Below are 11,046 nucleotides of genomic sequence, written 5' to 3'. Positions count from 1 at the left end.
TCTCCCCCTCTGTGTGTATATATATATATATATATATATATAATATAAACGTTTTTTTCCCCCGCCTCTCCTTGTCCTTTCTTTCAAAGTACTGCCCACACTCCAGTCCAGTAGGTGGCGGTAAATGCACCTTTCAATAAAATTTAAAGACGAAGAAGAAGAAGAACAGTTTATGGACATGCACAACAAACATGAGCTGGAAAGCACTAGGATCCTTGTAGTGATGAGCAAGATTATTACTCATTCAGCGACATGTCAACGTCGCTGAATTTCGCTGGTACCTGTGACCAGTGACAATAAAGGGCTACAATACAACACGACCAGACTGCAAGGTCTTAAATCCTGTGAGGATTCGTTGTTTATTAATTAAACTCTGCGACTGAAGAAACTATCTTTATACATTGCTGGATTCGCTAACGTTACTTTGATAATGACTCGTTGTCTTCAAGAAAGCTGCTAATGGACGGCAGACAGAAGGAGCATTACACGCAAATACAAGACACATCAGCTGTAAGACATCGAAAAACATGTAAGACAAACGAGGGGGCTGAGTGCCTTTCCCAGCCTGCTAGTGAGACTTCTAATGAGGCGAATAAAAGGATCCCCAAACGAGGAGGACACCTGCAGTTCTCCCTCCAGAGATGACCATGTGCCAGTTTATACTCTGGTTCTGGTGCTTGTGCTCTCTGTATGTACACGCTTTTACAAAATCACTGAGCCTCCACATGTATGGTGAGTATTTACTGTAAGGGTAAAATTGTGATTGTAAACCTACTATCAATGCACGATCAGTGAACATTATGGTCCATTTGCAGTTGGGATGAGACTCATTTCGGGAAAATGGGAAGCTATTACATTAACCGCACCTTCTTCTTTGATGTCCATCCACCCCTTGGAAAGGTATGGGTTTCAGACCCCTGCTGGTTGTAAGATCATGTGAATTATTTTGTCAGTTTTTGTGTAGTTTGTAGTGTGATTCAAAAGAATGCTTCTACACTCCTCACTCAGATGCTGATCGGCCTCGCTGGATACCTGACAGGCTATGATGGGACCTTTCCCTTCATAAAACCAGGGGACAAATATGAGCACCACAACTACTGGGGGATGAGAGCGGTAAATCCCAGTTCAATTTATGCATATCTTTAAGACGGTTAATTTGAAGTAATTTTCAAGTAATTTTATTTTTCAATTCATTTTTAATCAAATTTCATATTATAATTGAAATATGTGACCCTGGACCACAAAACCAGTCATAAGGGTAAATTTTTCGAAATTGAGATTTATACATCATCTGAACGCTGAATAAATAAGCTTTCCATTGATGTATGGTTTGTTATGATAGGACAATATGGCCGAGATACAACTATTTAAAAATCTGGAATCTGAGGGTGCAAAAAAAATCAAAATATTGAGAAAATCGCCTTTAAAGTTGTCCAAATGAAGTGCTTAGCAATGCATATTACTAATCAAAAATGAAGTTTTGATATATTTACAGTAGGAAATGTACTAAATATCTTCATGGAACATGATCTTTACTTAATATCCTAATGATTTTTGGCATAAAAGAAAAATCTATAATTTTGACCCATACAATGTATTTTTGGCTATTGCTACAAATATACCCCAGCGACTTAAGACTGGTTTTGTGGTCCAGGGTCACATATAGCTTTTGCTTATTAAGCTAGAAAACAGTTATTCTAAATTCCAATAATATTTCAAAATATGACTGTTTTAATGTATTTTGATCAAATAAATGCAGCATAAGAGACTTTTTAAAACTTGTTTGAAAAAAACCTAAACCTACAGGCCCCAAACTTCTAAATGATATTGTATAATAAATAATATATTGAAGCATTGTGTATATGTATATGTTCATTATATAATTAATATTCTTCATTAAATTATATTACATTATCATAGATATCATACACCAAAACACAAATTTCTTTTTAATTAAACCATGCAAAATTGCAGCTGAAAAATGCAAATATATATTTTTTGAAGTTGTATTTGAAATATACTTGGAGGTCCAAAAGTTATTCTGATTATGTATATGATGCCTCTTTATTTTATGTGGAATAAGAATTGTACTTTCCAAGAAATTGCCGTTAGCTTTTCTTTGCATTGCTGATGTATTATTCTTCAAATGTGAGCTTTAATCCCGGTGATGAATTTGTGTTTAGTTCTGTGCAGCTCTTGGTTCCTGTCTTCCTCCTTTTGCCTGCCTTATTGTTCTGGAGCTGTCACATTCTACGCCAGCAGCGCTCATCGCAGCCTCTCTGCTTATCTTTGGTGAGTGTGGTAGTGATCATCAACACAGAGCTGACCTGTATTGAGTGAGGGCATTACGATGATGATCTAAATCCACTGATGTATTTTACAACAGACACTGGCTGTATCACCTTGTCTCAGTATATTCTCCTGGATCCCATTCTAATGTGTTTCATCATGGGCTCTGTTCTCTGCATGGTCAGATTCAACACACATAGACTCAGGTAAAGGTATCTGAAGCATCTCTCTATGAAGCTTTACTGGTCGAGTTTATGTACCTAATATAGAGCAAATTTTTGTTCTCGTCTCTAGGCCTTTCAGCTTTTCCTGGTGGTTCTGGCTGCTTCTGACGGGGGTCTGCCTCTCTGGCTCTCTGGGGGTAAAGTTTGTGGGGCTGTTTGTCATCCTCTTGGTGGGAATTAACACAGTATTTGATCTGTGGAGGCTGCTTGGGGACCTCAGCTTGTCTTTGGTATGAATGAGAACCTGTTACAAGATTGAATATATTCTCAAATATACACTGTTCAAAAGTTTGGGATCAGTAAGATTTTTAATGTTTTTGAACAATATCTCTTATGTTCAACAAGGCTGCTTTTATTTGATCAAAAATATAGTACAAACACCATATTGCAATGTTACTTTATGAAATATTATTACGGTTTATGTAATTTATTCCTGTGATGTCACAGTGTCTTCAGTGTCACATGATTTCCTTCAGAAATCATTCTAAATTGTTGATTTGCTCAAGAAACTTTTTCTATTATTATTCATGTTGGAAGCAGTTGTGCTGCTTAATGTTTTTGTGGAAACTGTGATACTTTTTTCAGGATTCTTTGATGAATATAATTTTTTAAGAACAGCATTTATTTGAAATAAAAATCTTTTGTAACACTGTAAAAGTCTTTACTGTCAATTGATCAATTTAATGCATCCTTGTTGAGAAAAAAATCTTACGGATTTCAAACTTTTAAATAGGGATGAACGATATTGGATTTTTGCCGATATCCGATATGCCGATAATTTTCAACTCATTTTGGCCGGTAGCTGATGCCGATACCGATATATAATTATTTTTAATTTTGGTTAGTTTTTAACAAGAACTTATTTGTTAGAATTAAATTAACAATAATAAAGTTCTTTTGACAAGATTTGAAAATAACTATAAATAAACTATATATGAATCACTGAATCACTTTTTCAGAACGATGCAGTGGTAACCTTAACATTTTATTTTATTATTTAACATGTAAATGGTCTAAAGCAAAGGAGCTGTAATAATTCAGAAAATCTTTTAGATTTCATAATTTGTTTAAAAAAATATAACATATTACACATTAATGAATAAATCAGTAAATATAAAATTATTTAATTTAAGTGTCATGTTTGTGATTTTTTTTTTGTTCATGTAAGCTATAGCTTCTGACCTTTAAATCAAAACATACTCATGATTTTATGGCATCAATTACGGCTTTATTTAATCAGAAACAGTCTAAATATTATTTGTGTATTTTGCTTTCATTTTATTAGAAGTAGACCAACAGCGCCCCCTACGGAATTACAACTTCTTACTGAACAGGCATTAGGACCCTGCTGCCACTGCACCTGCTATTACGGTTTACTCTATCACACACCAAAGGTCATTCTGTAGGTGCATTCTCAGTTTAAATGCAGCGATCCAAAAGAGTGAATCTAATCACCATTCAGGCAAAACTTTGCTTCAAGAATGAGCCACAATGCTGACGTGATCTAATCACTAGCACACCCTGAGCACATGTGAGTTAATGTATCCCTCTTATCAGCAAGACATATCGGCATAATTTTTCATATCAGGCTAATGCCGATATTTACAGGCATTATCGCCCGATTCCGATATTGGTCCGATAATATCATGCATCCCTACTTTTAAACATTAGTGCTTGTTGTGAATGAAAATATGTTCTCGTTTTTCACTAGCTGGATTTTGGGAAGCACTTATTAGCTCGAGTTTTTGGGTTGATAATGCTCCCATTGTTCCTGTACACTACAATATTTGCTGTTCACTTTATTGTCTTAAACCGAAGGTATGTCTGAGCCAATATTAATATTCTGTTCTATTATTAAAGCAGTTCATTGGTCATTAATGCAATAAAATAATGCTAAAGCTTTGTTCTTTTCGATACACAGCGGTCCTGGGGATGGGTTCTTCAGCTCTGCCTTTCAGTCTCGCTTAATTGGAAACAATCTGCACAACGCCTCCATACCAGAGTGTAAGAACAACTTGAGCTCATTTGACATTTTTACTGCTTATGTTTCATTTTTTAACTTAAAAAAAACATATTGAATTGTGAAAAGATAAAATTTTCTGTCTAAATCCTGGCTTGTACCCCTCCCTCCACACAGATCTGGCATATGGCTCTGTCATAACTGTGAAGAATCTGCGAATAGCAGGAGGGTATCTGCACTCTCACTGGCACCTTTACCCAGAAGGTGTTGGAGCTCACCAGCAGCAGGTCGGTTCACCACCGTTTACTCTTAACAGACAGTTTGACAGCAGCACTACAGTAACACTATCTGGAAGGTTTCAAAATGAAAAACTGATCTGTGATTCTTAATTTGGTTCAAAATTTCTAATAACACTAGCGTTAAAAAGTTTGGAGTAGGTAAGAAAATATTAAGCAGCACACTGTTGTCAACACCGATGAAGATAATAATTAAGAAATGTTTCTTGAGCAGCAAATCAGCATATTAGAATGATTTCTGAAGGATCATGTGACACAGGATCACTGGAATGAATAACATTTTAAAATATAATAAAAACTGTTCTTTTAAATTGTTATAGTATTTCACAATATCACAGTTTTTACTGATTAAATAAATGCAGCCTTGGTGAGCATAAGAGACTTCTTTCACAGCATTCAAATAATCTTCCCGACACCAAACCTATGAATGTCTAAATGTGCACATTTGATTTGTGGCTTGAATTTAATAGTTATTCTGTTGATGATGATAAATCATCTCGCTGTATAAACCTATTTTGCATCTTACCTCATGTAGGTTACAGCCTATTTGCACAAAGATTATAACAACCTATGGTTGGTCAAGAGAACTGACAACTCTGACGGTGAGTTCTTGTACATGTTCTCGTACATGTACTTCTAGATACACACTGCACAAGAATCAATAACTCCTGTTCCCTGCTAAGATCTCACAGGGCCTCCAGAACTGGTCCGACATGGTGACATCATTAGACTGGAACACAAAGAGTACGTATAAGGTCTTTGGGAAAGTAACATAGCTATGGCCTAAAAGAATGATGTGAACTGTTAGTTTTAAGCAGTGCACACCTGATTTTCTTCATCAGAACTACAAGAAATCTTCATAGTCATTTCCATGAAGCTCCACTGACCAAAAAACACCTGCAGGTCACGGGTTACGGCATTGTGAGTACTGTATATTTTTTTTCATTAGATGTTACCATTCATGTATTATAATGTTTTGGCATTATTATAGAAACCATGTTCCATTATCAGTTGATTAGGTGGGTTTGTGTTCTATCAGCTTAATAGATTTAGCTTTGTTTTTATTTTCTGATTGTATCGTTGCCAGAATAAAGATGGCCTTGTGCTTCTAGTTAACATCAAACCTCAGCACAACTTTAAATCTCCAAATGAACATTGATCATTTTCATAAGTTCCAATAGATTAGCATTACAAATTTTAAACAATAATGGCTTTTCATTTCAGAACGGAAGCGGAGACGTGAATGACTTGTGGCAGGTGGAGGTGTGTGGAGGGAAGAAAGGAGATCCGGTGAAGGTGTTGCGTAGTAAAGTGCGTTTTCTCCATCGCTCTACAGGCTGCGTGCTTGGCTCCTCTGGAAAGACTCTTCCCAAGTGGTGAGAGCGTTCATTCAGCAGAAACCTTAGGTGTGGTCTGTAGTGCATAACACACAGAAAACCATTTAAACTGGATTTGACTCTTCTACAGGGGATGGGAGCAAGTGGAGGTCACATGTAGCCCATATGTCAAAGAGACCCCCAACACACAGTGGAACATTGAGGATCACATCAACCCTAAACGTATGTTCATAATAGCTAATAGACCGAAATGTGCCATTGGATGGGTTTTACTTCGATGTTCATGCAACATCTTTTTATGTCTACAGTGCCCAACATCAGTCTTTCAGTGCTCAAACCAACTTTCCTGGAGATCCTCTGGGAGTCTCATATTGTGATGATCAGGGTAAGATAAGATTACCCTAAAGGAAAATCTACCTTTTAGTAATCTACCTTTTAGTTTAGTAAACCTTGTATTTTTGTTTAGGGAAACAGTGGTTTAAAGCCCAAAGACAACGAGATGAACTCTAAACCCTGGCACTGGCCCATCAACTATCAGGTAGATTGTCTAAAAAGACTGTTTAAAGGGAAACCACTATTTTGAAAGTGATATTTTATTATTATTTATAATTAATTAATAATTTGAATAAGCTTTACTTTTTATGTTTTGTTTTTATTTTAGTTTTAGTAATTTTATGTGCCATTTTTATGTTTTTTAATATTTCTATCTAATTTTATTTTTAGTAATTTTAGTGCTTATTTTATTTTCGTTAATTGCCAAGACAACATTTCAAATTTATTTTATTTCAGTTTTTAATTCTATTGAAAATTTCTAATGAGAATTTTTTATTAATTGATTTTATATTCGCTTTAGTAAAATTTATTTAAAACTAACAAAACTGTTTTGAAGATCCACATCTATTGGAGTACTATCTCATTATAATTCATTATTCATAATAGGGTTTGAGGTTTTCTGGAGTGAATGAGACCGAGTACCGTGTTTATCTTCTTGGGAACCCTGTAAGTGTCTCTGACTTTTCTTTTTTTTTGCCCTATGTTTCCTAAGATCTCTTGTCGTATCATTACTGAAGATTACCTTTTATCCTCAGGTCATCTGGTGGCTGAATCTCTTGAGTCTGGCTCTGTTTGTTTTAATGCTGACAGTGGCATCTTTAGCAAAACAGAGAGGAGTGAAGATGGAGGGAATGAGGAAAGGTAAGCAGCACTACATATTGTACAGTACTTAAAAAGAGCCAATCATAAGTCTAAAACAGCTGATGTTGTCTTTCAGTGCACTGTCACACTCTCATGGAGGGTGGTGGGATGCTGCTTTTGGGTTGGCTATTACACTACCTCCCGTTCTACATTATGGGTCGCATACTCTACTACCACCATTACTTTCCTGCCATGTTGTTCAGCAGTATGCTCACAGGTACGACGGCAAACCAGATAAGCGTGGGGACTAGGGCTGTCAAAATGGCTGAAAAACTAAATTCGAATTTTGTACTTAAATATGATCAAAATTCGATTTATATTCTAATTTAAAATGCATAATTTCAGTTATGGGGAGGAATAGCTTTTGGCTTCTCTTCTGAGGCCACAAGAGGGCGCATCGAGCAAAATATTACTAATGCACGTTTATTCAAAGCATAAGATAAGGACTATCTGTGAAAAAAGTGCATAATGTTTAAAATAATGTTTATAAACCAATTATAATTAATTAAGGTGCTTAAACAACTATAAACAAAACGGCATCATGTATGTATGCATAGTTTAATACAAAGGACGGAAAGCCAATAACACAGAGTACATTTTTCATTTTAAAAGATGCAGTGGGATGGGGAAAAAAACCCACCATAAAGTCTCGATATATGTTTTTTTCAAAGTTAAACTTGCATTAATTTTACATGGCTTTCTAAACATGCGGCTCTTTTGTGCGAGTGCAATGCAACGTTTTTGCATTTGAATGTGGATTTTTATTTTAAAGGGGTCATATGATGCTGCTAAAAAGAACATTATTTGGTGTAATGAAATGTTTATACGGTTTAAAGTTAAAAAAACACATTATTTTCCACATACTGTACATTATTGTTTCTCCTCTATGCCCCGCCTTTCTGAAACGCATCGATTTTTACAAAGCTCATCGGTCTGAAAAAGCGAGGTGTGCTGTGATTGGCCAGGTATCCAGTGCGTTGTGATTGGCCGAATACCTCAAGTGTGTGACGGAAATGTTACGCCCCTCACATACTGTTGATGCCGTGTCCCGGGCCGGAGCGACGAGAAATAAACATTAAAACCCATTACAAACGAGGCATTTGTTGCATCCAGTGGGGACATAATTACTGATTATAATGACTTATACTGTCTTTTTACGCGTTGCGTTGCATTGCATCGCGCCGCGTAAACATAAAACTCTGTCTGCATTTGTTATCGGAGAAATGACAAACAACAAGTGCTACTCTACTGCCCAAAACTCGCGTTTGAATCATCAGTGGCAACGAAAAACACAGCGGCCTAGCGTGAGGGGAAGCCCTGGCTTCGCGTGCTCTGAGGCCGGGTTAGAGTGAGCTGAGGCGGGCTGGACTCCGCTTTGTCCATTGTGAAAGTTGATGTATTCCCTCAGCGACCAGCACATCAGCTCTAGGCATGACGAAGCGGATATCGTCCTCTTTTGGAAGACCAAACAAAGTAGTTTCGCTTTCACAACGAAGCACACAGCGTCTTCAGGACATGGCTGCAGTGTCAACAATACTACAGTGAGAATAAAAGTTACGCCTTCTTTCTTTGCGTGAACATTTGGGTGGCGTTATGCAAATCTTCCCACATAGTGACGTAGACATGTGGGGGCGTGTTAGAACGAGCCGTTTTAGGTAGTCGTGGTTGACTCTTAACTTTTATAAAGAATATCTCTTTGGTTTTGAGACTTTAGTGTTTGCAAATTTACAGATCTTCTTTATACACCAAGAGCTTGTAACACTCCAAAGAGAAAGGAAAAATTGAAATCGCATCATATGACCCCTTGAAATTTGACGAATATTCGAAAAAAAAATTTGACAGCCCTAGTGGGGACTGCATTGGTCCAGTAGGTTATGCTGCAGTCAGAGCTGCCGCCTTTGAATTACAATAAAATGAACATTTGCTGAAAATCTATTCATCCTCATGCCATCCAAAATTTAGATTTGGAGAAATTTACACTGACATTACATCATTTGCTCACCAGTGAATGGGTGTCATCAGAGTGAGTCCAAACAGCTGGTAAAAACATCGCAATATTTGTTTAGAACTGCTTTGGACTGTTTTCACTGGTTTGATCTGTGCATATTTCTCTCCTGATATACACAAGATGTTGTTTTCAGTACAGTAGAGAAAGCAGTGTTATAGATAGGGGACTCGTATGTTAGCCAGAAGCAATGGTTTGAAGTTAAAAACATCTTAATGAATTTGTTTCTTATAAACAGCTGTTTGCTTCACAAGACATTAATTGATAGACTGGAAACATGTAGATAACCTGTGGATTATTGTGATGTTTTTATCAGTTATTTGGATTCGCATTCTGACGGCACCCATTCACTACAAAGGATCCATTGGTGAGCAAGTGATGGAATGCTACATTTCCGATTTAAAAAAAAAAAACTTGTCTACATATTTCAGATTTTGCAGCATTAATTAACATGTTTAGACACAATGTTATCTCAATAAACGCATTAAATTGTAACATTTAATGACCTTTATTTAAGGTATTACTCTGGACATCTTCCTCCAGAATTTACACCTTCTCCTTAGTTCATCCATATCCTATCATCTTATGAGGGGAGGTCAATTTATATTCCTGTTAGGGTTCATCTACAGGTAAGGCTCTAATATTTAAATGTAGTTATTTTTGGGCTAACATCACTTTTAAGCTTTTATTATATTTACAACATTTGCTGTTGTAAATTAATCAAGTATATTAATTGTATCTAATGCTGAAATTGTGCATTTTGTACAAATGTTCTATGTATTATGTTTTTTTAGGTCACAAATTCAGTCAATTTCTAATATTGATCTCACACTTTAATTTCTACTTGTTCCAGCTTTTATCTCTTCCACCCTCTCTCCTATGGTATGAGGGGGCCGCTAGCGCAAGACCCTGCCTCGTCCATGGCTGGCCTCAAGTGGATGGAATCCTGGGAATTTTAGACCATTTTAGACAATTTTGAAGTGTTCAGGACTTCATAAAATCTTTTTAACCATTTCAGTTGTTACATGTTGACTGGCTCATTTCATTGTGGAAGTAGTCTTTACTCTGCTGTTAGGCTGTGATGAAACTTTTAAAAATATTATTTAAAATATTTGTATTTTACATTGAAGCTTGATGGTGTTTAACTGCTGTAGCTGGACTGAACTGAACTGACAATTAATAAAGTGCCTTTCAGATTTAAAGACTCTGATGTATAAAATATTCACTCCTTCAATTTGGGTTTTGTACATTTCATTTGTTCCATATTTTGTTCTTCTGAGGAAAAAAAAATAAGAATTTGTGTATTCAAAAACAGCAACCTTTGATGTATCACAATATTATATTTCTCAGCTACACAAGTTGTGGTTTTGATAAATTAAATAGTCATTTCTGGGTCATACCACTGAATTTCATTTTGGATTTTCAAAATAATTAGCTGTGTCCCTTTGTTATTGTGTTACTGGATTTGTTGCCGTAAATGCAGATCAATGGCTGACTGAAATGAATACATTGCAAAAATGTGCATGTATTTGGACTTGATTTGCGTTGCATTTAAGAGCAACACCTTTTCTAAGTCCTTTTACTGAGAATTCTTATCATAAACCACCATCATGCTAAGAAGAAAATAGTGTTATTTGTGTTGGACTGTATATTTGTACCCCACTTTATTATCCTATCCCTGAAGTTTAACGTTTTCTTGCTAAACTAATCTTTGCTGACAGGTTTTATAATCTCCACTTAT

At 36.1% G+C, this 11,046-nt stretch overlaps 1 protein-coding gene across 1 annotated transcript; it reads left to right on the top strand.

Moving 5' to 3' along the window:
• The first annotated feature begins 144 nt into the window (after positions 1-144).
• LOC107561547 (protein O-mannosyl-transferase 2-like) lies at positions 145-10,593 on the top strand. The gene is given in 22 exon segments (XM_016246016.1): positions 145-617; positions 619-732; positions 816-900; positions 1,009-1,113; positions 2,184-2,292; positions 2,387-2,495; positions 2,584-2,743; positions 4,225-4,331; positions 4,435-4,517; positions 4,651-4,760; positions 5,305-5,371; positions 5,453-5,513; positions 5,612-5,690; positions 5,994-6,145; positions 6,237-6,328; positions 6,415-6,491; positions 6,573-6,644; positions 7,046-7,105; positions 7,195-7,300; positions 7,377-7,517; positions 9,823-9,934; positions 10,159-10,593. Coding segments are annotated over 22 exon segments (2,265 nt in total). The 5' UTR covers positions 145-459; the 3' UTR covers positions 10,265-10,593.
• The last annotated feature ends 453 nt before the right edge of the window (positions 10,594-11,046 follow it).

Source organism: Sinocyclocheilus grahami, unplaced genomic scaffold (genome assembly GCF_001515645.1).
Source record: "Sinocyclocheilus grahami isolate Dianchi unplaced genomic scaffold, SAMN03320097.WGS_v1.1 scaffold778.1, whole genome shotgun sequence".
In the NCBI taxonomy this organism is placed as follows: domain Eukaryota; kingdom Metazoa; phylum Chordata; class Actinopteri; order Cypriniformes; family Cyprinidae; genus Sinocyclocheilus; species Sinocyclocheilus grahami.
The sequence above is the reverse complement of the archived record's forward strand: the minus strand, read 5'-3'. Positions and strand labels throughout refer to the sequence as shown.